Source organism: Poecilia formosa, unplaced genomic scaffold (assembly GCF_000485575.1).
Source record: "Poecilia formosa unplaced genomic scaffold, Poecilia_formosa-5.1.2 Scaffold138, whole genome shotgun sequence".
Lineage (NCBI taxonomy): Eukaryota > Metazoa > Chordata > Actinopteri > Cyprinodontiformes > Poeciliidae > Poecilia > Poecilia formosa.
This window is the reverse complement of record NW_006800077.1, coordinates 1,708-27,283: the sequence shown is the minus strand read 5'-3', so window position 1 is coordinate 27,283 and position 25,576 is coordinate 1,708. Positions and strand designations below refer to the sequence as shown.

The following is a 25,576-nucleotide window of genomic DNA, read 5'->3' as shown; positions in this document are numbered from 1 at the left end:
TTTTTAAATGTGTGGCCACACAATTTACAGAGATGTTCATGTTCTGCTAGGGTTCTCGCATGTCTTTTTGATGTTGGATTTTTTTTACATGATATACCATTGGCATCACAGCTAAATTTCATTTCAACATTAACTTTCCTCATTGAGTCTAGGGTTTTCTTTGAAGTAAATAATTTCATTTTATCCTGAGAGATTGGAGATCCTTTAGTTGAATGGCTCACCTTGCTGTCATTTCCCTTGTATTTACTATTTGGTCTGCAATCTGGCAATTGTTCAAGTTGACAGAAAACATTATTTACATCAGCTTCTTCCTCCTCTTCTTCCTCCTCAATGAGTTCAGTCTCTGATGAGTTGGAATAATCTCCATGATCTTGCTTTCTGATAGGTTCTGCTGCTTCACAGTGATCTTCTGGTAACTCTCTGTGGTGCTGATGAAGGTGAGAAGACAGGAGAAACTCTTCATCATCCTCATTCATGGTTGGTGGGAGAGACTCTGGACCTTGTAGGTCAAAACCTGGACCATGTTCTTCAGGAGCATCTTCTTTAAGCAGCAACATCTGCTGAGCATCTGCAGGAACCAATGAAGCAAATTATGTACATTATAAACCACTGCAGCTTTATATTCACATCAACATTATTAGTGTTACAAACTAACGTACATAAATGTTTGACTTCAGGTTGAACTGCGATGTTGATCGCTCTGAGGTTCACTATAATAGCAATGCCTGTTAAAATCTGTATTTTAAGCCTGACTTTTTTATACAACTGTAATATGTCTCAAATATCTTACATCACATAATAAATAGCAATATTTTCAGCTTTAAACATTTTTTTTTCTAAAACTCGATGAGTTGGCGGTCAGCCATCCTGGGGCCATCTACCACCAAACTTAAGTCTATTTTCTGGTGAAAACCCTGAATAAAATCAATTAACTTTTGATTACTCATTAATCGATAAATTGCATCTGTAGCAGAAAGCCAAAGAAATGATAGCTGAGTTATTTAAATGGGGTGTTTTTGTTGCTAGTTTTTACTTTTTGTTTATAATCCTGTAGCCAAAACATGTTACTTTGTAACTTGAATTGATGGATGTTATTGTGTTCATAAATTTAAATATAAACTTGTCTCTTTTGAAAAATGTGTCAAGTTCTGTTTTATGCACATTACACAGACTTAAATAACAAATTAAAACCCAGAACAAAGAAAACAAATCATTTTCGTGTGATGACATGAAGATAATGAACTCATCAAGGTGACATTTTTTGTGCTATCAATGCTCTGAATCAGATATTTGATCCAACAGGGAATCAGGACAAAGTCACTCTGGCCTAAAGCTGTTTACAGTAATTTGCTTCGTTTGGGAACTAGACAGTTTCTTAAGACCAGAGCTCTTTAAGTTCATGAAGCTGATGTGATTGAATGCAGACTTCCCAGACCAAAGTGCCTCTATACCCAGTTTCAGAGCTGATCAGGAAGAGAGTCTCCCTATAACCATCATTTGAACAGTTTGTTCAAATGATGGTTATCAGAAAAGATAACCAACTTCAATCCTAAATGATGAGAGCTATCTAGAAAAAGAAAGCCAAAGACCTGAACATAATCTTCAATAGCTTTAGGAACCAGAGCTCCATTGAACCAAGAGCAGCAGAAAAGTTGAATATTTCAATGATGAATCAAATTGGACACGTTCATTTGCGTTAGGATTCAGTCAATCTTCCATCAGATAGAAAGCTAATCTGCTAACACAGACACAAACCGTTTCTCAACTTTCTGTTAAGAAGATAAACCTCAGAAAGCTGCTCCTAAACCATTACTGATAAGAAAACATACAGACCTAATCTATGCAGCAGGACTTTGGGGTTGAAATCAGCCTCCAGCGTTTTGCCTCGATGCTCCATTTCTTCTAATGGAGACCGCTCCTCTTCACAACCAGAGAGATGGGTGAACTGGTGGTGAGGTCAACTTGTAGATCCAGCTGAGAGACAGGAACCACAAAATGAACAAAGTTAAAAAGCTACAAATCATTGTAAAATACAATGTGATTCTATAACTCATCTATTAGGATCTTTAGTTGGTCCCAGTTATCCTCACAGGACAATAGCTGGGCTTCTTACTGTGCAGTATTGTACTTTCTACTTTTATTCAAAAACCAGAATACAGACTTCTGCTAAACATTGGTAACCAAAATTAAATTTTGAAAGCTTAAAGAATAAGAAAAAACAATAATTAAAACTGAAAAGCACTAAATAAATGACATAAAATGACAGAAACATAGCAGTGGCCTCTTTACTCTACAACAAAGAGCTAAATTACACAAAAGCAGTTATTTAAAGCGTGTGGAAGAACTTTATGCATTATTTCATCAAAGTTTTAATTCCACAGCAATATTTCAGCTCACCAGGACGCTGGAGTTCACAGATGATCCCACAACTTATCCTCAGCAGGAAATGGCCGCTCTGCGCCGCACTCAGCTCTTCTTCACCATCCGTTTCTGAAACACACCATCCTGTTAAAATACTGCCTGCTCAACACTTTACTGCGAAGGTACAAACATATTTCAACAAACTGTGAGAATATTTACCGTTTTCTTACCAGAAATATCACCAAACCATGAAAAGCGGGACGCGTTGTCCCCGCATGACCTAAGATGCAGAAACAGGAAATCCTATTATTCAGTTTCTTCTTCCTCTTGCGGTTTTTGCGGGTTGGCAAAAAGAAAAAGAAAAAAAAACTTTCCGGTGTGCATCGCCGCCACCTACTGGTGAGGAGTGTAGGTATATATGGCAATTTTATTAAATTTGCAGAGAGAAAATTATATACTTTTAATTGGGTTTGTTAGTGTTAGATATTGAAACAAATACTGATAACACTCATTTCTCGAGTTGTTTTGTAGAAAGTTTTCTTAGTCAAATCTCGCTTTCACCTTTTCAACTTTTTAAGATAAACAACCAGTAACTTTCATTGTCAAACTGCGGGACTTTGCATAGTATTAGGTTTTCTCACACATACAAGTATTGCATATGTCTGTATATTTTATAATATATTATGTCTTTTACATGTCTCACATTTATGAGGAAAATATATTTTTCATAAATACCATTAAGCTAAAAAGTATTCATACTCCTTCCATGCTTATGTTTACATTCTAAATCAGTTTCCACTCATTAGTGTCCTCTAGCTCAACACACACAGCTGAATGTTTTTTGTTTTTTTGTTTTGATTCGTGGTTCATGATTCGTAAAAACGTGATTAAAGCTTGATTCGTGTGCCTGTCCTATCCCTAAAGTAACACAACTAAAATATTTATCTTTGTCGACTCTCGTGTATCTGTTTAAATTTGATTTCTGGCTACATCTATACCCACAAAGATCACAACTGAAAGGTTTCTTCCCTGTGTGGACCTTCATATGTGTGTTTAAATCTCCTTTCTCCCTGAATCATTTCTCACAAACATCGCAGCAAAATGGTTTCTGTTCTAGGGTGGTTCTCTTGTGTGAGATTATATTTGATATATAGATAAATCGTTTGTTTTACAAAGATCACAGCACTAAGTTGTGTGGCCTGTGTGGATTCTCATGTGTGTTTGAACTTGATTTCAGGATATATCAGTGTCCACAAAGATCATAACTGAAAGATTTTTCTCTTGTGTTTCATGTATCTGTTTAAACTTGAGTCCATATTTACAGTGGATATGGAAAGTATTCACACTCCTCTACATTTTTCACTCTTTGCTTTATTCCAGCAATTTGTTAAAATATCAAAAAAGTTATTTCTCATGAATGTACACTCAGCATCCCATCTTGACAGAGACAAGACAAACTTAGAAATCTTTGCAAATTTATTAAAAAAATAAAAACTGAAATATGACATGGTCATAAGTATTCAGACCCTTTGCTCTGTATTGAGTAGAATCACCCTTTTGAAGAAGTACAGCCATGCGTCTTTTTGGGATGTGATGCAACAAGCTTTTCACACGTGGATTTGGGGATTATCTGCCGTTCTTCCTTAAAGATCCACTGCATTTCTGTTTGCAGCTTTGTTTACTGAGAGCTAATCATGCCATCTTTCCAGAATTTAGGCAAAATAAAAATATGGTCTCATCTTGATGGGGCTGCACAGTGGAGCAGTTGGGAGAGCTGCTGCTCTGCAGCAAGAAGGCTTTGGGTTCGATACCCAGCCTCAGTCCTTCTGCATGGAGTTTGCATGCTCTCCCTGTGCATGTGTGGGTTTTCTCTGGGTACCCTGGTTTCCTTCCACAGTCCAAAAACAAAAACTATCAGGTTAATTGGCCTCTCCAAATTGCCCCTAGGTGTGAGTGTGTGTATGCATGGTTGTTTGTCTCTGTGTTGCCCTGCCTCTCGCCCAGAACGATAGCTGGAGGTAGGCATCAGCAACCCTCCCAACCCCACTAAGGGACAAGGGTGTAAAGAAAATGGATGGATGGACGGGCTCTGTTATGAAGTGTGTGTGGCTGATTGCTGAGTGTTCAGCTCCAGGGCCTTTACGAGGAAAAGGTTATGTAATGCCATAGCAGGGCTTTTCTGCCAGCTGAGGACAATAGAAATGTGTAATACAGCAAGTTTGACATATTGGTGTTTCCGTTAAAATGTTTTGTTAAAACAAAGGACAAAATATGGACAAAGTTTATAAGTGGCAGTTTTCCTCAGTTGCTTTGGTGCATTTCTCAAATCATTCTAGACAATCCCAGTAAGTGCTTTTCAGTTCATACAAACAGCATCAACCTGCAAAATCCACTTTCTAAAAATCTTTCGTCCATCTCTCAGTGTATCTGATAATAGTTGGATTCATGTCCATGACTGAAACCAAGGAACGTGTGAAAATTGTCAGAGTGAGGACATTATGTTTGGAACGCTGGATATGGCTACCTGTGCATGATGAAATGTCCACCAAGCCCAAATTTAGTGACAACAGTTTCCAATTTGAGTTCATAAAAAAAAGATTTGTGCTGAAATGATCCAATGTGGAGAAGGAAATCAAACGAAATGCTATCCAAGTGCAGCAAGTGCAACCTCACGGGGTAAACATGTTGTATCAAAGCTTTTAGTTTGACATCATGAAACTTGTACAAAACAGATGTAAACTTTATTTTTATCATACCAACAGCAGAGGGCGCCGTTATCCATGATTTGGTCGCAAGCTTCCGATGTACATTCTTATAAAACATTAAACAAAAAGACATCATGAATTTATCCTCTTGGTAGTTCGTTGATTTTGACCATAAATCGTGACAACATGTTTTAATCTCGGCACCCAAACATTTCAGCCTTCATTAAACATCAAACATTATGCCTTCTGCTTTACTGAACCTACTGAACAATCCAGTGGCTATTCCGTGTGGCCACAGCTACTGCATGAGCTGCATTCAAAGCTTCTGGGATAAAAAGGGTAAGAAGAAACATCACAGCTGCCCTCAGTGCAGGCAGACTTTTGCACCAAGGCCTGCTCTGGTTAAAAACACAATGTTAGCAGCTTTGGTGGAGCAGCTGAAGCTGACTGGACTCCAGGCTGCTGCTGCTGATCATGCTGGACCTGAAGATGTGGCCTGTGACGTGTGCCCTGGGAGGAAGCAGAAGGCCGTCAGGTCGTGTCTCAACTGTTTGGTTTCCTACTGTGAGAAACACCTCCAGCCTCACTACAGCGCCGCTCCGCTGCAGAAACACAAGCTGGTGGAGCCCTCCAAGAAGCTCCTGGAGAACATCTGTTCTCGTCACGATGAGGTGATGAAGGTTTTCTGTCTCACCGATCAGCAGTGCATCTGCATCTTGTGCACCATGGATGAACACAAAGGCCATGAAACGGCTCCAGCTGCAGCTGAGAGGGCAAAGAGGCAGAAGGAGCTGGAGGAGAATCAACGGCAAATCCAGAAGAAAATCGAGGACCAGGAGAAGGAGCTGAAGAGGCTCCAGCAGGAGGTGAAGGATGCCTGCGTCTCTGCTGATGAAGCAGTGAAGAGTACGGAGAAGATCTTCACTGAGCTGATTACTCTCCTCCAGAAAAGACGCTCTGAGGTGAAGCAGCAGATCAGATCGCAGCAAAAAGCTCAGGTGCTTCGGGTTAAGGAGGTTCAGGAGAAGCTGGAGCAGGAGCTCAATGATCTGAAGAGGAGAGACACTGAGCTGGAGAAGCTTTCACACACGGAAGATCACAACCAGTTCCTGCAAAGCTACGCCTCGCTGTCAACCCCCAGCGACCTCGCAGACTCATCCGGCATCAACGCCGTTCCTCTGAGGCACTTCGAGGACGTGACAGCAGCTGCGTCCGAGCTCCGAGACAAACTGCAAGACATCCTGAGAGACGTTGAGACACACACCCTCCAGACAGTGTCCAGTTCCCGACCGGAGCCAAAGAGCAGAGCTGAATTCCTGAAATACGCCTGTGAAATCAGTCTGGATCCAAACACAGCTTTCAGAACGCTGAAACTGAGCAACGAGAACAGAGCAGCAATAGTGTGGTACGAGGACGAGTCCTTCACTCCTAGCCCGGAGAGATTCAGCTCTTGCAGACAGGTGCTGAGCAGGCAGAGCCTGACCGGACGATGCTACTTTGAGTTTAAATGGGCTGGAATAGGAATTTTTGTAGCAGTTGCATACAAGAGCACCAAGAGAGGAGGGAGAGCAAATGAATCGCTGTTTGGGTTTAATGATCAGTCGTGGGCGCTACGCTGTGACATTGAGCATTTAAGTTGGAAAGGAGCTGGTTACACTTTCAGTCACAACAAAGCAGAGACTCCAGTGTCAAGTCCTCAGTCATACAAACTGGGAGTGTACCTGGATCACAGTGCAGGTGTTCTGGCTTTCTATGATGTCTCTGAAACCATGACTCTGCTCCACAGAGTCCAGACCACCTTCACTCAGCCGCTCTACGCTGGACTTGGCTTTTTTTTCTGTGATGGAGGCAATGCAGAGTTCTGCAACCTCAAAGAAACAGAATAAACTGATTGTGCATTATAAAATATATCACTATGTTGACACAGTATGGTAGCGACAGATTAAATATGAAAAAACTGAGCTTGTGTGCTTTGTCCCACTAGAAACAACCAGTCAGAGCCAGGAGGCGGGTCTTGGTGCTGTCAGTCACAATCTTGTGTAGTGCTGTTCATCCCTCTCACATTGGTCAAGTCTGTATTTCACTGTTCTTACCCAAATTTAGACAAATGATTGTGTTTTTTTATCATGTACCCTAATGTACTTATTACAACAAAGACTTTAAAGGTTTTTTTTTATTTAAAGTGAATTTCTGCTTTTATTAATTTCATCCCTGAGTTGCCTTTTTAATCCTATTTTGATCATCCAACAGGTTCAAAACAAGTCAAGTTTGAAACATAAAGTGTAAAGTACCCACTGTGGCATTAATAAAGCCTCCATTAATTAAGTGAAATGGCTTTATAAGTAAGAGCAAAGAAAACTGTGTTCTGGTTGTTTACAGGAGTAAAATGTCCTGCATACTTTCTGCACTACTTCAGTTTTAGTCAGATAAATAGTGGTGAGATTTGTTTTGCCACAGGATGTCTAACTCTAAATATTTTTTCAGCAACAATTTGTCTGTTTTCTGTCACTGTGCAAAATTTTACTCCTAAATCGAGAGCCTTCCTATTTTTTTGAGTGTAAGATGATTAGCTTCTGAAACAAATTATGTATTATATAAAGATCATTTTGCTTCCTCTCTTAGAGCATAAAAACCTGCATGTTGGGTTAACTGTTTACCCAAAATGACATTTAGGTCTGATTTTATGTTTATGGTTATTTCGTGCAACAAACCAACACAAATTAGTGCATAATTGTGCAGAATAAGAAAAACGTTTCAGCAGGACAACGCTGTCGAACATACCACCAGAAATACCTAGAGTAGCGAGTGGATCTTCCACAATGGCTCTTAGTAACTTTATAACTTAGTATTAAAATTGAAAAGAACCAATTGATGTCCTCAAATATAAAATGCAGGTTTTTCTATTTATTTTCATATTCGCTCTGAATTTTTTTTCCTTATAACTAGATTTTAATCTATGTACTTATTTTTGCATCATTTTCCATCCCACAAAAAAGGAATATTTATCATCCTTTACATTTATTGTAATTTTAAATCCTAAAAACAGATATAAAGTTATGTTTTTTAAAATTATGACAACACATTCCCCAAAGTAGATTTTTATACAAATGTATAAGTTGTCTTTTGCAGCTCTAAACGAGTTTTGTTTTGGCTAGCTTGAGAGAGAAAAATGGCTCTTTGGGTTGTAAAGGTTGCAGACTCCTAGAACAAAGTATTTTCATGTTTTTGAATGGTCTAGTCAAAGTCCAGACCTAAATTCAATAAAGAATCTTTGGAAAGAATTAAACACTGCTGTTCACAGATCCATCCAATCTGCCTGAGCTTGAACTATTTAACGGAAGAATAGGCAAACGTTTTGTTTTGGAAAAATTTATAGCTGTAAAAATGAATCTACAAAGTATTCATTCAGTTGGCAGAAATACAAATGGATGGCACACTTTCTGTTTTTTATTTGTAAAAATTTTGAAAACCGTTCTTGCATAATTTTCCCACTTGAGATTTATTCAATTTTTTAAAATTATTCTACACCATAAAACCCTGAAAATAACATGAAATATAGACTGCATGCCTGCAAACTGTGGGGGTGAAAAATTCAAAGGGGGTGAAAACTTTTGTTTAGAATTGTAGCTCTAGTAATAAATACAACTTCTTCAATATTTACTCAAATAGTCAGAGTACAGGCTGGGACTCCATACCTCAAATAGTAGCAATTAGTAGTTTGTCAAGTTTTTGTATCCAGGAATTACTATTCTTAAAATTACATTAAAGTCAGTGCAATGTAGAAAACACAAGCTTCATACAAGTCCCAAATAATCATGATCATCATAAGATGCACATGGAGAAAGGAGTCAGGAAGTCCAGGCTGATTGTGTTAATTCCCTTCATGGTCCATCGCTGCTCAGTATGGTTTATTCTGTTCAGAACACACAAAGATAAAACACACACACACTCATCAGGTTTTTCCTACATTTTACACTGAAATTGGTAACTGACTCAAAAATAATTCAGATTCAGTGCAACTTTACCTGCTTAGACTTTTTCCTTGCTGTGGAGAAAATAAAATACAAGTCTCATTTAGATAACAAAATGCACGAGTCTTATATTCTTATCATTTTAAAGTGATCAGTCACCTGTGTGCAGGGCAGACAGCATCACAGCCAGAACAACGAGCAGGAAGGCCAAGATGAAGAAAACCATGAGGTAAAAGGTCCAGCTGGTCGGCTCTGAACAGAGAGAACAAACCAGACATGACCCTGTGCTGCCATCTGGTGGTGGACCGTAGTTCTGTAGCACAGCTACTCAGGACTACTCTCACCTTCAACTTGCAGGATGAAGCTTTTCTTGACGGGCATTCTTAGCGACTTATGGGAGACGCTGCATGTGAACTGCCTCCCTGAATCCTTGAGCGAAGCCTTGAGGTAGAAGAAGCCCGACACGGAGTAGGTCTTGTCCTGGTTGTGCTTGTGGCTGGACAGCAGGATGTTCTGCAGCATCTTGGGAAGCGGGGCCCCGACCCGCTGACCCAACGCCGCTGGGTCCTGTTCGTACCAATTTATCTCCACATCCAGAGGGTAGTAGTTGTCTGCCTCGCAGACAACCTTGTGTTCATTGCCGTCCAGCAAAGATAGAACAGGGCCCACGTTCAGGGAGACACGGGGAGGCTCTAAAAGGATGAAATTATCAACTTTGAATGGAAAAACTGATGCAATACTAGATAAATATACAATAATTCTTTAAAAAATAGATTTCTAGAGTTCAGGAACTGGCGCAAATAAATTCTCAATCAGTAATGAGAAACAATTAAAGGGTTCTTGAAGCAGCCTCTCAAATCCTTTCTTCCTTAAAATGTGTTCACAAACATGTATGACAGTGAAAAATTGCAGCATGTATGCAGTGTGACATGCATTCAAATCTCTGTTAACTAATGTAAACCAAATGTCTAAAATTGATGCATTAAAGGACACAATTTGTCTGATTAAAACTGCCCACATTTTAAGTACGTGGGCTGGTTTTAGAAACAGTTCGAGTTCGAACAGTTCGAATGGAAGCATAAAAACATGCAAAATATAAATTTTGCATAATTTTGCTCATTCATACCAGCCCTGTTTAGTTTGCTTTAATCAAACTCTGATTCATTTGCTACAAACTCAAAGGAGTTTCAGTACTTTAACAGTGATGGTAGAGTGGAGCGAGAGATGGAAAGACAGACTCCAGTTTGCCATGGTAGGAAAAAAAGCTGAGCAAAAATGCAAAGCTTTTAATTTTCCAGGCCGACTAGGCTCCGACCTTTGCCTTCAGTCATGAGATATGGCTGAAATAATGAGATTCTGGACGTGAGTGGATGAAATGACCCTCGTCATTCAGGGGGTAACTAGGGACAGAGCTGCTCCTCCTCTGCATCAGATGGAGACAGTTTAGGTGGTTCTGGCACCTGGTCAGGATTCCTCCAAAGTGAATCACTTTGCAGGCTTTCTGGGAACATCCCACAGCAAGGACAGCCTGGATTATGCAGGGAGGATTATTTATAACTCCTGAGTTGGAGCGTATCACCCGGGGGAGAAATGTTTAGGTTTCCCTACTGGATGTAATGAATTGCCTGGTTAAACCCCTTAAACATCACCCCCGGAAAATTCAATGGAAACACGGCACGTGGGCGTTCCGTCGCAGGTTAAAGGGTTTTAATAACTATGAATAAAAATTATTATTTTTAATATTCAAACCCCTTTTTTTTGTTGGAATTTATTATTAAAATATTTTTGTTTTCATTCCCACCCAAACCAGGCGACATTATTTACTGACCCGACTGACAAACTCTCTCTCTCACCTTCGATATGCACCACTACGTCCTGATTCCCAAACAGTGGATTTACGAGCACAGAGCAAATGTATGTCCCTTCACTGCTCATCTTGGTGAAGGGCAGTGTGTAGGTGGCATCTCCTCCAGCGAGGGCCTTTTTCCCCACTCCAGAGCCCTGTATCTGCCCCGTCCGGCTGCAGTGGCTGAAGAGTTTGATCCTCTCTCCACGCTGCTGCCAGTGCCACTCCACCGTGGTGTTTGCTCCCCGGTGGTCGATGCCGAACTGGCAGTGGAGCCTCTGCTGAGAACCAAGGGTGGCTTTCACAGAGGGAGTCTGGGTTTTGGTAACCATGGCAACTGTGGGAAAAGTTAACCATACATCAATATATGAAGGATGACTAGGGTGGAGAACACTTTCATTCAGATTTTGAAGTATGAGATGCTCATAACTTCAAAGGTTTTCACATCCCTTTGAATTTTTGACACATTTTAATGTAGTTTATTGGAATCGGGTGCAATATGCCGGCATATAGTGTAGTGTCATATTGCTGTGAAATGGGAGGAGAAGGCAACAGAAAAAAACTGATAATCTGGGTAAGATGACCGTTAATCTGAGCAGCACCCAGTGGGTAACTCTGGAGGAGCTGCAGAGATCTACAGCTCAGGTGAGAGAATCCACCTACAGAAAAATCACTATACTGTAAAAACACAAAATCTTACCAAGTATTTTTGTCTTGTTTTGAGTGCAGATATCTTCGTAGTACACATAAAAGTAACTAGCAAGTTACTTTTCATGAACTTGTAGGAGCTTATTTTATTTGTTCATTAAAAAGTGTCTTGCAATAAGTGAAATAATCTCCCAGTTAGTTTTCTGACAATTAATTGAATAATCAGGTAAAACAATTTGGCATATTCTGCTGATTTTTGTTTAACCACTTAAGCTTATTTTATTCAATGTTAGTAATACTTCATAACATACAAATAGGCCAATATTTCAAATCCTATTTTAAATAATAAAATATTTGACTGCTGAGAATGTAATAACGCAGCATTCCTTTAGTGTGCATTTGATCATTTGTCGTGAAGAATGTATCTGTAGCTAAAAAATACTTCTAATGTCAACATGTAAAAAACTCGGGCCTTTCTGTTTGACTTGATAACATCAACACAGCATAGGGATGATGTGTTGATTATTTTTTGGATTAAACAATTAATAGTTGCAATAATAATAGCAAAATGGGCCTAATAGAATATATGTATATATATATTTTTTTTACAGAAGTTGAACAATGACACTTTAAGAGTTCTGGGTTGAACATCGTTACAGAAAAATAAGCTTTTTTCATCGTAAATCCAAAACATATATATTTTTATGCTGTTTTGGCTTAATTAGTGCTCTGAGGTTGTTGTTCTTTCAGCAAATGCCCATTTTAACGTCTGTTTGTATACTCCAGTTAGTAATTAATCGATTACAAAATTTGTTCGTTTATCACGATTAATCCGATTAATTGTGTCAGCCCTAATTACACTTAAGGTTTGCGATTGTCATTTCAAAACATTCAAGAGGTGTGAATACTATATTGTTAAACACTGTATTTCTCATCTGTTGAGGTTTACCAGATGTAGTCAGGATCTCAGTGTCAGCGATAGCGGGCCAGCTGCGGTAGTCCTGCTGCCCCGGTGGAGGTTCGTTAGACGGATGTCTGAGGAAGCCGGTGACCGTGAACAGGCCCTTGTCTTGCTTCAGGGTGCAGGTGAACCACCGGTTGTAATCCTTTGCTTCCTGGCTCGGCCAGTGGATGTGCATGCCCTCTGTGCTGTACCTTCGCAGCTCACATTCCAGCTGCTCTGCTTCCACCCCGTCCAGATACCGCCGCAGGTCCAGCTTGGATCCTACACCAGAAAGGATAAAGCCTGAAATGCAGCAGTTTCCAGCTCAATTTTCTTGACTTACAGGCCGCAGGGAGTGACTTACCAGTGATCAGGAAAGTGATGGCATCTGGATTAACAGGAGTGTCTCCTTTTTGACCAAACTGCAGCATGGCCTGTCTGTGGATGAGCTGAGTCTCAACATGACCCTCATTATTGAGGCTCACATGCTCATCTGTGAACTGACAGGGCAGCCATTGGATCTGATGAACACAGTGCACACCTGTGGAGGGTTATATGACGAATTAGTATAACACAATGTTATACTCCACACAAAATGACTCAATGTTTACCAAAATACACAAACACCTTTAAACGACATACCTGTTGCTATAAAATAGCATAGAAAAAACTCCAGCAGCAGACCCATGGTGATTATTCATTGGTGATTTCCACTTTGGTTCTCCGTGTAGAACTGTGTGAGTATCAACACGCTTTCGCTTTCATTTTCTAAGAAAAAAAACTTCACCCAGCTTGTATTACGTGACAATCATATGAAAACTGCATGACAAAAAAATTACAAAATACTTTAGAAAATGCTTAAGAGAATTAAAAATAATGTATTTTTATAGTAGAGAATTTTTAAAAAAAAATTACTTTATATATTGATGTGACTGTGGGAGCCGCAATACCGGCGTTGTCCAGAGGCGTCGCTGTGGCTACTGCTGACCGCTGCCATACGTTAAAAAAGCGGAAGCGCTGGACTCTTGAAATGTTGACATGCTGTTAAAAAAATGAGGACAACTGCAGCACGCCGATACCAGTAAACTGGGTTGAACCGAGACATAGAACCGCTGGTCTGGTTTGTAAAGCTGCCTTTACTGACTGGGCTTCTTTTCTCCTCATTCAGCCGCAATGGCGCTCATTATGAACAAAGGTAATGCATATTTTCATTGTTTTCATACCCTATGAAGTCCGCTTATCGTCGTCTGCTGTATAGAGATATTACCTTTATACTTCATAAATAAAATATTATCTACCAGACGATTTTTTCTTTATGGTTAAACAGTATAAAATAAAACCAAAATAAACGAGTAAACGATAAACCAAAAACAACATAATTAATAGACGCAAAATGATTCCTAAGTAAATGAATACAAGTAGGTAAGTATCAAAGCTTAATATAGCATAATAAGTAAACAAAAGGTAATAATGCAATGAGTAAATGTATAAGTCGAAAAAGGATAACTAACATTTTGGCAACACTGGTGAATCAAAGTAATAAATGTTATCAATAACATTCTAGAAACTGTGACAATCAACTTAGTTTTATTTTTATTTCAAAGCCAATTAGTTGTTCTTGAAACGTTTTTTATTCGTTACACCTTTGTTAATTTTGGCAAGCTGTGGGACTGCTTGTGGGATCCTAAACACCAGTGGCACATCTCAGGAAAATTTAAATGTCCTGTCTTTATCTGTAGTAATCACATATATTTAATAAATTTTTTGTTAAACTAATTGTAGGATGTAAACAGAATAAACTGTAAAGATGAGCTTTGGATGGTGTCTTGTTGTTGTTGTCATTATGAGCTCACATTTTTTGAACCGCACTCTCAGATGGAGTTATGTAGCGGGTCACCGGCAGTGATTGACAGCTTTCCATCATTCTCATTAGCATGAAAAGGAGGCCAGACAAATGCAATCAAAAAAAGATGACTGACTCCAGACATGTTTATTCAAATTTTAGCACAGTTTTTAGAAACACTGTTGTAATTACTGTTGGATAGAGGATTGTGGATTTCCTTGTATTATAGATTTTTATCAGTTTAACTCGTATCATGATTTATAATTTCAACCACTTGTAAAATGTAGTAGCAAACTACCTAAAGGGTTAAGAATCTCTTCTCCCAGAAAGCTAGAAATGGCCTTGGTTATAAACCTGACCGGTGCTTAATGAACTAAATCATGAAGTGTTGCTGTGACTTTCTGGTTCTTTCAGATTCAGCCATTCTTCAGGGGGCTTTCCTGCAGGCGGAGAAACTATGTCTCCCCTCGTCTCTGTCCTCGCTTCCCAAAGCCGACTGGAGCCGTGTCGGGCGCCCGATCTTACTAGCACTCCAAGAAATCTGTGGACCAAATGAACCTGACAGTCAACCCAACCTTCAAGCTTTAACTTGGAAGAAGAGGATCGTTTGTGTTGTGTGGTTGAAGCTGTTGAGCAGAGAAGCTAAGGAGGATGTAGAAAAGGCGTGGAGGGAGAATCCGTTCTTCTCCCTCCAGAACAGCTTCCCTGAGGTGAACCACACCGTCCTACTGGAGTTGGTGAAGTCGACTGCCGCTGCACCTATTTTTGCCCGTTTCCTCCTTCTCCTTCCTCCGGATCGGATCGCCATGGAGCTGGGAAGGCTAACGGAGCATGTCAGGAGCGATCCCGCTGGGGAAGAAGATGTCAGATTTTTTCTGGAAGTTTGGTGGGAGCTGTGGAAAGTCAGAGAGGAACTTAAATCACAGACAGAAGAAACCATAGAGGCGATGTTTGCCAACCAGTTTGCCCGTCTGTCCTCAGATTCTCCCCACACTGCAAAGAGGTTGAAGCTGGACTCTGCAGAAATGACAGCATCGTCTGCAAACACTGACATCCTGCATGTTCTCTTTAATGCGCTGAAAGACATGACGGATCTGGTGGCTTCTACAGATGTGTGTTTTCAGTCTTTATCTGTTTCTCTTGATGCTCTCTACACGTCCTTCCTGATAACACAGGAAGTCGTTCTTCCTATAACAGAAAAGTTGGACATTTTGTGTAAAACGATCGGCTGCAGAGGAGAGATTGAGACCCTCAGTGCTGAACTTATTCGAGACGCTCAGAAAGACTTGAGTGCCTCTCTGTCACCGTCTCGGTTTCAGCCCGGCACGATGAAGCTGTCTGAAGCCTTGAAGATCATCACAGATCTCGCACAGTTTTGGAAAGATAAAGGCCTTCTGGTGGTCAGCGACCCTTCGACTCCATGTTTCTCTGCTGTCCGGCTACAACGGAGCATCCAGAGAGTCCTGACGGCTCTCGATGAAGCTCCTGAAGCTGCGGCGGAGACGGACGCGCTCAGAGATCTGCTCAAATCCCTGGAACTTCCTGCTGATGAGAACGCTCCTGACATTCAGGCTCAGGTAACCGCGGTGATCATCGCTCACCGCCTGCAGGACTACCACAGCTTTGCAGAGCTCTTTGCAGGCAAGGCATCCTGGGCTCATTCTGAGCTCTGGGTTCACTGCCTGGACGAAAATCAAGCTGCTTTCCGGCAGCATCGTACCCTCCTCCGCCTCTCTTCTACCCTCATGAGTCTCCTACACGCTGAGAACTCCGATATTAGTCGCTGCAGGAAGTTGATGAAGATCGCCGCAGATATTTTTTCTGCACTTTCTTTAGAAGACAAGAACCAGACGCTTGCTGCCATGTTGGGTTTATCCAGCAAGGGCTTCTTCAAACAGCCCGTCCCCTCCGCTGTAACGGAGGGCTTCCAACAGGAGCTCAACATGGCCTTCAACTGCATCATCCAAGGAGGTGGCGGAGCCTCAGCAGCAGTGTCGCAAGGCAACCTGACCACCGCCGTATCCTTGGTGGCCAGAGTGGCGTTTCAGAACCCAGAGGCAGCGATAAAGTCCTGCTGCCACTCAGCCGTTTTCAACAAGGGAGCCTTCTCCCTGATGGCCAAGATCCTGCAGCAGCTGCCTGGACTCAAAGCTCAGCTGGGAGGAAAAAATGAAGGGGAACCTAAAGATGATAAAGTAAATGCTGCGAGTGGTAGGAATCTGCTATGCAGGTGTTTGCAGGACACAATCAGGAGCAAATCCATGTCAGCCAGTGAGAAGCAGCAACTCCTCAAGTTCCTGGGTCTTCTGATGACGTCAGACGTGATGAATGAGGAGAAGAAGGAAAGTTTCCTGTTGCCTCAGGAGGTCGTCAACACCTTTGTCCTGCCCAACCTCTCAGCTGTTGGTGAGGATGCCCTTGTTATCGTTTTAACCCACTAAGAGTTGATGGGTTTTTAAAAAAAATCTGGAAAACTTATTGAGCCTTGTGAAAGAATTCAGCCTTGTATTTATTCACAGTTTGTCCTGATGCAACCATAAACTTGAAAGGAAACCTATTATCCAAAATTGACTTTTCATGCGTCTTTTACTTCCATTTGGTTCTCAACTACTAAAATCAGTCAAACTGTTTAAAAGAAAAGAAACAACCAGGCGTTTTCTGGAAATGCGTTAATGTTTTTTCGTCTGGGAAGGCAAGTGGTTGAACTTTATGTTTGTAATCTGACAAAGTGACACACAATCTGCTATGAATCATTTTATTTCCCAGGCTTTATAAATATTTGACTTTTATTAGTAGTTATTAACTTCAATTCTTATGTCTTCTAGTATTTGTAGCCAGGCCTTTCATGTACTTGGGTGGATGATGTGTTGAAACATTTGCTGAAGGATTCGCTCTGTGATTTTCTCCATGTATCTACAGGTGATGATAAGATAGACACAGAGTTCAGTCTGCAGCTTCTCCATGCTGCTCTGTCAGTGGAAGCAGCTCCCTCGCCTCACTGGGTGTTGAGCTGCTCTCCTTTCCCCCTCCTCTTTGTCTTGGCCCAACTCTACAACCAGGCTTACAGGTGTGTGTGTGTGTGTGTGTGTGTAGTTTCTAATGTTTTATATTTTCTACTTTTCATCTTTTAACTTCATTATGAATCATCTGATAGATGTTGGGAGGAGCCAGCAGAGCGTGCCGTCCACCTACGCTCCATGGACACCAAAGAGCTGCTGGTGTCAGTTTTGACCACTCTGGGGCAGCTGGTGGGGGCGGAGATCGAGGCAGCCCCCACCAGCTGGTCCAGAGCTCTGTTCTGGCTCTACAACAAGACCGAGGAGTTGGATTGGACCGTTCGGTTCCATCTGAGGCCCGTGTGGGGAGAGCACTTTAAAAACGAGGTGCCCTCCTCTCTGCTGGAAGTCTGTGACCTTCCTGAACAGGTAGGAATATCATGTCCACACTGCAAAAACACTTATTAGTAATAAGTATTTTTGGTCTAGTTTCTAATGCAAAATAAGATGAATTTAACTTTTCAACAAGACATAGAAGCTTGTTTTAAGTCGATAACATCTGAAATCTGGGTGCAGTGTTTCTGAACCTTCAGAGCCACATAAAGACGGTTACAAAGTTGGCCTTCTATCACTTGAACAACATTTCCTGGATTGAAGGACTAATGTCCCAGCAAGTTCTAGAGAATCTCATCCATGTGTTTATCTTTAGTCGCAACGATTAATGCAACAGCGCCTTCACATGTCTGCCTGAGAAATCAATCGTCCAGCTGGAGCTGATCCAGAACGCTGCTGCTCGCATTCTCACTAAAACCAGGAAGTGAGAGCACATCACACCAGTTCTAAAGTCCTTCCACTGGCTCCCTGTAGCTCGGAGAATAGACTTTAAGATATTGTTGGTTTATAAATCACTGATCAGTTTTGCACCACAATACTTTAAAGATCTGCTGGTGTTGTATCAACCTTCTAAGCCTCTCTGGTCCTTCTGGTTCTGTTATGCATCCACAGAACCAAACATGGAGAAGCAGCATTCAGCCTCTATGCTAATCTATAAACTGAAACAAACTTCCAGAAAAACTGCAAAACAGCTGATCAACATTGATCAATGTAGTTGATGTGCTTTGATGATTTTGATGATGGTATTTGACAAAATGTAATATTTATTGATCGTTTCCCAGTTGGTGACTGTGTGATGTTTTTAAGGTGTAAAGCACTTTGAACTGCCATGTTGCTGTAATGTGCTATTCAAAAAACTAGACTTCATTAAGTATACGAAACAGGCTGAGATGATCAAAGGGTTTGGATGTTTGGACCAGGCTGCATCAACATTCCTGTCCTTGTTCCCCCTGTAGGACTGGTCCGGCCTGGACCTCCCTGAGTACGGCCAGGGGACGGGTCTTTTAGCATGGATGGAGTGCTGCTCCCTGTCCGACTCCCTGCGGTCCACCATGCTGTCCTGTCTTTCTCTGGACCGGCACCGGCCCGACCACGTCAGCATGTTCAGCAAGGGCCTGCTGGTGGCGCTGACGCAGAGCCTCCCCTGGTGCTCCGTCTCCCAGTGGGAACGGCTGCTGGGCGTCCTCAGAGAGCTGATCACGTCGGCTCGCCTCAGCGTCCCGTTCTCTCTGGAGTACGTGGACTTCTTGCCCCTCCTGGACCTGAGGCAGTTCTCATGTGAGCTGCGCCTGTCGGTTCTCCTGCTGCGAGTCCTGCAGCTGCTCTGCGGCTCCAGCTGCGCCGACTGGCTGTCCTCTGACGGCTGGGCCCACATCTGCAGGCTGTATGCCCATGCTGTGAGGGACATGATGAACTGTGTGAAAGCCAAGCTGCCTCTTCATTCTTCTTCTTTAGAGTGTCCTAAAGCTCCTGATTCCCTAGAGTTAAATCCGTCTGTTAAACCTGCAAAAAGAGATCATAATCCTGTGGAACATGCAGAAGACTCTCCTCAGGAATCAGAAGATGCTCACATGAAGGACGAGCCGGCAGCAGCTCCGAGCCAGGAGGTCCTCTTCGTTCTCAGCCAGCTTTTCTGCCACATTCAGCACATCCAGGTAGGAATCAAATGATTATATCTGGATTTTACCAGCAACATAGCTGCAGCAAAGGTTTGGTGTGGAAAATCTGCTTTTAATGACTATGAAGTTACAGGCATGGCTGCAGATATCTGTACCCTGATAAAGCCTGGAAATGGGTTGATCACAAAGCAGATCTTACTGCTCAATTCCATTTTTTTCTTCACTGATTTACATTGTTTTTCTCTCTCGTGGTTGTCGTTCAGACTGCAAATTAAATGTGACCGCAGTGACACTTCTGTGTGAACGGTTTATGTTCCCAAAGCAACCCGGATGCACAGGAAAATAACGTTGATGTCACACAGCTGTGCAAGATTCACAGAAGTATAAATGATAATGGAAAGAGCAATTTATGGATGATCTTTAAAGTTTATTCAGCAATGGGAGTTGGTGGTATTGTTACTAGATCATAACAAGATGAAGCTAATTAAAGAAAGCACGTCTTTAATGTGTGCGCCCTGAAATATCTTATCCAAGTAGTTCCTTATGATCGTGCCATTGTGAGCACTGATATTGATATTTGATATGCATTTGTTTATTCCAGGTGATGATGCCAGGAGGCCAGTCTGAGCCTCTGTTCCTGTGCAGCCTGGAGATCCTCAGCCACTACGAGGCCGTCATGGCGGCTTTCCCAGACAGCTGCAGCCACGCGGAGAGCGACGACGCGCGCCACTTCTTCACCACCATCACAGACAACCTGAGCAACCAGCACATGAAGGCAGTGCTCCACCAGAAGATCACTCAGCTTGTGTCGTCTGCAGCTTGAACAGACACTGTGCGCGTTTCCTACTAGAGACGACCTGCTGAAGATTCTTACTAAACAATGAGGCGCTTTGAATTTCAGAATCCACACTTTACTCAAGTGTAAAAACTGAACTCTAGTAAATAAATGTTATTTTCTAGTGCAAAGATGTGATCGGTTCATTATTTTTATTAGGAGATATGAAGTAAGGTTACTGTAGCTGAGAGATATCCTTGTTATATTCAGCATGGTTGGCTCTTTTGAAACGTAACATTAAATAACATCCACCAGTGTTAAGTAGACCACTAAGGCTAAAAGCATCTAAAGTTAGTCTAGATTTTTTTGATGGATTTCTGGATCTTAGAAAACATTTTCATAAAGCTCAATTTGATGGCAAAAACGTGGAAAAAATTGTTGGTGGCCCTCTGTTAATGAATAAAAATCCCACAATGGCCCCTGAAATAACTTTGAAACAGATAAAAGTAATAATTAAGAAGAATTTACTGAAAATTAACAAATGAAAATGTGACATTGCTTTTGGATTATGTTTCAACTGAATCATTTAAAAAAATAGAAACTTTTCACAGGCAAAAATGGTGGCAGTTGTAGAAAAGATTGAAAATAATTTGAACATGGGGACATGTTAAACTAAGTTGTGCGCTCTAGTTGGCATTAGCATGACTTCAAGTTTGTAATCAGTCTACCTGAAAAATAACTAAAATAAAATTACAAGAATAAAGTCATGTTTCCCCCCCAAAAAAGTCGGACTATAATGAGAACACTGACATGAAAAAGTAGTCTTTCAACTGTAGTAAAACAAATTATTGTGAATTATAATTTGGTACTGGGTGTACAGATAAAGAAATATTCTGTTTACACGTCAAAAGACTGATTAATAATCTGATGGTTGTGTGTTTACTACAACTTTATTCAGATGTCAAAATCTGACTTTATCCTCATTATTTGACTTTATTCTTATTTTTAGTTTAAACTGGCCTTAATACTTATAAAAGTTTCAGTCCAAATAAATCTTTAGTAAAACCAGGCACAGAAGCCATGTCTTCTGGTCTCAGTGTCGTAAATTAACAGACCAAAGAGTTTGTCAGTCTGCCTTCTTCACATCTTCGTCTACCTGCGGCCTCCTCTGCCTCAGGTAGAGTCGCTGAGCTTTCCTCAGCAGCAGGATGAACCAGTAGACCTGTGGAGCCAGCAGCACCAGGTTCCCCACGTTACAGTGCAGAGGCAGGTGGAAGGCCACTCGGTGCAGCGGAATGCCGAACTGCCGGCCGTACATCCAGTACATGAAGGGGAAGAGGAGGATGCGACACGTGAAGAAGGTCAGGAGCACGATGAGGCCGTTGATTGTATGCAGCTTGGTGCCATCGAGGCGCAGCTGTGTGTAAACAAACAGATGACCAGAAACGTGCGAGTTAAAAAACTGGAGCAATCCACCAAGACGGGATGCAAAGAATGAGAGATCATGTGACTTCATTGTTCACCTGAATGAGGATCTTCCCTATGGAGACGAAGGGAGTGCTAAGCTCCGTGATGAACATGCAGCCAATAAAGAAATCCCCCAAACCTCTCCTGAAAAACTAAAAACGGGCACAATGTGTCCAATAATCAACTTAATGTTTTGTTTCAGTCACAGATATCTGCTCCCTTCATCACTTTACATCAGGACTTAATCTAGCCTATAAAGACTTTGTTACAAAGAATATTTCACCTAAATGAACAACTATTTCATAATCTAGAAATATTTCCAAACAGTGAATATCTGCGTCAAAACATTAGAAGAATCTCACTCAAAGTTACTGATTTTAGATCTGTGACAAACTTTCCAAATGAATGAAAATCTGCGACGACAGAGGTTCGACTGAATGAATATGACCGTTTCCTCACTGATCTCACCAGTGTGATGGGTGTGAAAATAAAAACCAGGGCCGTGTGATGGAGAACCAGCATCCAGTCCTTGCGAAGGAAAGCCCTGACCGTCTGCAGCGAGTGTCCACTGGGCGCTTCGGACCCAGCTCTGCTCCTCTCAGTGTGGAAGTGGCTCAGATACATGGCGTAGATGTCAAAGACCATGTAGGGAACTCCAAACAGGACAAAACTGTTCACCAGCCAGTAACTGTGCATCGTGAGACATGAAGCATTTTAACTGGATTGTTTTTCCTATACTACAATGAAAATGTACCAGTAGATTATAGAGAGTTCTTCACCTATCAGTCATCACATCCCTGCAAGATGAAACAACTGTGAGTCCAGCTGCAGTGGCCAGCGACCCATGGACAGCAGAAAGCAGTCTGTAGAAACACATCAGACCAGATGAAATTGGAAACTTTACTGTAAAACTGAATCCTAATGCTGATTTTTTTTTTTTTTACCCTGGAAGCTAAAATATCCCTGGATCCTTTTGAAAAACTTAACTGGAACAGCCTCTGCACATTCAACTAAAGCTTGAAAAATGTATTCTTCTTTATAAATTTTGACTTTAAAATCCTTTGAGTCCTGTCGAACTTATGATGGTTTGATTACTGAATAATAATTTGGGGAATCAAAGAAAAGTTTAACAATTTTCCATTTATTTTAAGAGTTAGTCAAGGAAATTAACAGCATAGAGTAAGAACAAATTTGATGCATGTTGTTTTTTTTGTGGATTTTTTCCAAATTAATTTAGGCCACTTTATTAGTTACCCTTTGCGAGTACCTGGCTGGACACACATTAGTTTTGGAAAACTGCCCTTTTTTTTGCCCCCTATAGATTTTAGTAAATACTGACATCATAGTTACATTCATGATGTAAATTTCCTGTTTTACCATACCAACTACATTTCAGGTTTGTGATAAGGTGTGTTATTCTGCTGGAAGTGCCCATGAGAAGACAGGTACACCTGTATGGAGGACCAATCCTACCATAATTAAGAATGAATACAAAAATACCTTTATTAAAATAATTAATGGGCCAAAAAGCAGCTTTTTGGTCAAACGCTCTCTGCCCCCACACAAACGGTTATCAAACACTCTTGAGAAACATATATTTATAGATTTCTTGTGTATGTGACATACATACACAAGAAAATTATATTATTCAACTAAACTGTACTTTTATACAGTTTGTATTTCCACTTGATCTTTACCGCTTCTAGAAATAGACAAAGCAAGAGAAAGATTTTATGCAACAAATGTAATGTACACGTTTTGTATCCCAATCTCATCAAGGAAGAATAATAGGTCACCTTTAAAGAAAAAATATGGATTTACTTTCCGATAGCTTTCCGATTATGTGACCAAAAGTCTCCAAATCAAACCAGCTATGCTACTATACTGGACAAATGAAACACAACAGCTTTAATCAAATTCATCATTTTAATCGGTGCTGAAACAACTCATCTTGTACTAAGGGGGAACGTCAGGATAATTCCATGCTTTCATGTTATTTACTCCTAATTTCGACCCTTACCATCTTAATACTGCAGCTGCTCCAGACTCATCAGGCATTTTGTGCATTGTTGGAGAGCCTTTTTACAGTGAAATCCTCAATTCCAGTTCTTAGGAACAGAAGGGTCATCTGGTAAGGTCATCAGCTGCTGTAGCCTATCTGCTTCAAGGTTTAAAGTGCTGAGAGTTCAGTAGTTATACTCTACACACCGTAGGCTGCTGAAACAGTCTTCCCATTCGCTTCTGAAGTAGTGGGTAAAGATCCCAGTGGGTCAGCAGTTTCTGAAATACTAACACCAGCATGTCTGAAGGCCATTTTTAAAACAGTTATTTATATCCACTCTCCTCTCCTTTTTCATTCATGGTTTGAACCGAAAGAAGTTCTCTTTCGTCTTCATACCACAGTTGTTGGGCTGTAGACATTAGCTGATTTACAGGTGTACCTAATAAAGTGGCCAGACTGTTTCAGTATAACTAGGCTCTTCATTTGAAAAACAAGCTAAATGTCCCGACTTTAACAGCTCTTCTATCCTTGTAATATTAGCAGTTCAGTCCCCACGACCTTAGCAGCAGCTCGCTAACGTTAGCTTGTTACTCGGGAGGAAGCTGACCTCTCACTGACTACGGTGACGTCGGCTTCGCTCCACTGTGTCCTGGTGTGTTTTAAGATCTTCCTGATGCTGAAGAAAAGCCCTGGAAACACCGCAGCTCCACACACCAAGGCAGCCAGCATGGTATCAGCAGCCTCGGCAAATCCTTGTCCCTGCAAAACAAACTCTGCGTGCTACATATTACCACAACATCTCGGTGCTACAGCGCTAACTATCCGGAGTTGTTGTTCTTGTTGTTATTATCATTCTGCTTTCCTTATTCTTGTGCTGCTTCTTCTAAAGAATAATAACTGTTTATATTAAATGAATAAATAAATCATTGATTTTTTTTAAAGTTATTCTTTTCTTGAGTTATTGGCGGTTAGAAAACAACTAAATGACTCTCTACCGCCACCAACTGGTGAGAACTTATTTTTCAATCCTTGATTTTTATTGGCGGTTGGCAAAAACCGTGAAGTAGCATTAACGCCACCTACTGGTATGGAGTGTGTTAAAGGTGACAAGTTGGTGGTGGTAATTTTCCTTTACTGGAAGATGTGTAAACAACAAGGCACGGCAGCAATACAAAAAGTATTCAAATACAAATCAGCGCTTGAAAGCATAACTGCAGAACGAACAATAAACTAAAAAGAAAAAGGAAATTAATAAATTTATTAATTATATTATTTTTTATTTGTTTAGTTATGTATTTATAAATAAGTACACAAATAAATAAAATACTGACAACACAGGATGATTCCTGACTACAAAAACAGAAGATGTTTGAGACAATGCAAAACTTAGGCGACATTGTCTTACATTTGGATTTGTGTATGTAACCCTGTCCGTGCGAGATGAGTCCTCGCTGTTCCCTGGACTCTGCGTTGTGTGTTCTTAAGGGTTTTTGTCAGAAGGAAACGAGACGGGAATCTGACACACACGACGGTTAAAATCGTGGTTGGGACCGTTTATTCGGACCTCCCGACAGCGAAGCGGCTTCGCCTTTAGAATTCAGAGCAAATACTCTATGTCAACATGTTTCATTAACGCAGTTATTTTTTATTTATTTATTGATTGATTGATTTACAGATACAGCATGTATACAAAAAAGAAGAAAAAGACAAAATGATACAAAACTAACTACTTGAACATTAAAAGTAACATTTGGCTACGTTGAGGAGCTGGCGGTCAGTATTGCCTACCTTTAGAATTCAGAGCAAATACTGACCGTTATACTGCCAGCACACAGTTATGAACGCCAAGTACGGCGTCCTTCAAAGGACACACTTTACAAAGTTCCACAACCCAAAGAGCAGATCCAACACCTTGGTAACATGTGCCGACACATTCAAGCACTGTCCTACATGTACATGTGGGACTTTTTCAAGAATTAGATCAATGTTCATTAAAGGGGAGTTTGT

General features: G+C 40.9%; 4 protein-coding genes and 1 long non-coding RNA gene across 7 annotated transcripts; 2 read left to right on the top strand and 3 right to left on the bottom strand.

Annotated features, from left to right (window-relative positions):
• Window positions 1–76: 76 nt before the first annotated feature.
• LOC103145199 (uncharacterized) lies at window positions 77–2,705 on the bottom strand. 2 transcript variants are annotated; one of them, XR_476996.2, is made up of 4 exons: window positions 2,592–2,705; window positions 2,398–2,490; window positions 1,834–1,974; window positions 77–568 (listed from the first exon to the last, which is right to left on the bottom strand). It is a non-coding gene; the product is annotated as an uncharacterized LOC103145199 (long non-coding RNA). The 2 variants fall into 2 exon arrangements; XR_476997.2 differs by having other exon boundaries at window positions 2,581–2,696.
• A 2,621-nt stretch (window positions 2,706–5,326) lies between these two features.
• Window positions 5,327–7,274, top strand: LOC103145238 (tripartite motif-containing protein 16-like). The gene has a single exon (XM_007562601.2). It carries the CDS (start codon window positions 5,372–5,374, stop codon window positions 6,950–6,952), a length of 1,581 nt encoding a protein of 526 aa, XP_007562663.2. The 5' UTR covers window positions 5,327–5,371; the 3' UTR covers window positions 6,953–7,274.
• A 1,145-nt stretch (window positions 7,275–8,419) lies between these two features.
• dhrs13b.2 (dehydrogenase/reductase (SDR family) member 13b.2) lies at window positions 8,420–13,256 on the bottom strand. Its single transcript, XM_007562541.2, has 8 exons — window positions 13,117–13,256; window positions 12,839–13,015; window positions 12,481–12,756; window positions 10,891–11,220; window positions 9,382–9,729; window positions 9,197–9,289; window positions 9,092–9,111; window positions 8,420–8,979 (listed from the first exon to the last, which is right to left on the bottom strand). Exons 1-8 carry the CDS (start codon window positions 13,160–13,162, stop codon window positions 8,965–8,967), a joined length of 1,305 nt encoding a protein of 434 aa, XP_007562603.1. The 5' UTR covers window positions 13,163–13,256; the 3' UTR covers window positions 8,420–8,964.
• A 208-nt stretch (window positions 13,257–13,464) lies between these two features.
• Window positions 13,465–20,875, top strand: gemin4 (gem (nuclear organelle) associated protein 4). The gene is made up of 6 exons (XM_007562540.2): window positions 13,465–13,669; window positions 14,732–16,723; window positions 17,237–17,384; window positions 17,472–17,742; window positions 18,663–19,361; window positions 19,927–20,875. Exons 1-6 carry the CDS (start codon window positions 13,648–13,650, stop codon window positions 20,146–20,148), a joined length of 3,354 nt encoding a protein of 1,117 aa, XP_007562602.1. The 5' UTR covers window positions 13,465–13,647; the 3' UTR covers window positions 20,149–20,875.
• Window positions 20,876–21,031: 156 nt separating this feature from the next.
• LOC103145196 (TLC domain containing 3A) lies at window positions 21,032–24,600 on the bottom strand. 2 transcript variants are annotated; one of them, XM_016676639.1, is made up of 6 exons: window positions 24,575–24,600; window positions 24,177–24,368; window positions 22,347–22,430; window positions 22,036–22,255; window positions 21,624–21,719; window positions 21,032–21,517 (listed from the first exon to the last, which is right to left on the bottom strand). In XM_016676639.1, the coding sequence occupies exons 2-6, from the start codon at window positions 24,296–24,298 to the stop codon at window positions 21,227–21,229; spliced, it is 813 nt and encodes a 270-aa protein (XP_016532125.1). In that variant the 5' UTR covers window positions 24,299–24,368; window positions 24,575–24,600; the 3' UTR covers window positions 21,032–21,226. The 2 variants fall into 2 exon arrangements, with proteins under 2 accessions (XP_016532125.1, XP_007562600.1); XM_007562538.2 differs by lacking the exon at window positions 24,575–24,600 and having other exon boundaries at window positions 24,177–24,566.
• Window positions 24,601–25,576: the final 976 nt, after the last annotated feature.

Bases quoted from the DNA above. Each gene is read 5' to 3' on its own strand.
- LOC103145238 (XM_007562601.2), top strand. From the start codon at position 5,372: ATGAGCTGCATTCAAAGCTTCTGGGATAAAAAGGGTAAGAAGAAACAT.
- dhrs13b.2 (XM_007562541.2), bottom strand. From the start codon at position 13,162: ATGGGTCTGCTGCTGGAGTTTTTTCTATGCTATTTTATAGCAACAG. The intron at 12,757-12,838 runs GTAAGTCACTCC...TTTCTGGTGTAG, and splicing joins CATCACTTTCCTGATCACTG to GATCCAAGCTGGACCTGCGG. The intron at 11,221-12,480 runs GTAAACCTCAAC...CTTTTCCCACAG, and splicing joins TGAGATCCTGACTACATCTG to TTGCCATGGTTACCAAAACC.
- gemin4 (XM_007562540.2), top strand. From the start codon at position 13,648: ATGGCGCTCATTATGAACAAAG. The intron at 13,670-14,731 runs GTAATGCATATT...TGGTTCTTTCAG, and splicing joins GGCGCTCATTATGAACAAAG to ATTCAGCCATTCTTCAGGGG. The intron at 16,724-17,236 runs GTGAGGATGCCC...ATGTATCTACAG, and splicing joins GCCCAACCTCTCAGCTGTTG to GTGATGATAAGATAGACACA.
- LOC103145196 (XM_016676639.1), bottom strand. From the start codon at position 24,298: ATGCTGGCTGCCTTGGTGTGTGGAGCTGCGGTGTTTCCAGGGCTTTTC. The intron at 22,431-24,176 runs GTCAGCTTCCTC...GTGTTTCTACAG, and splicing joins GTCACCGTAGTCAGTGAGAG to ACTGCTTTCTGCTGTCCATG. The intron at 21,518-21,623 runs GTGAACAATGAA...GTTTACACACAG, and splicing joins TAGGGAAGATCCTCATTCAG to CTGCGCCTCGATGGCACCAA.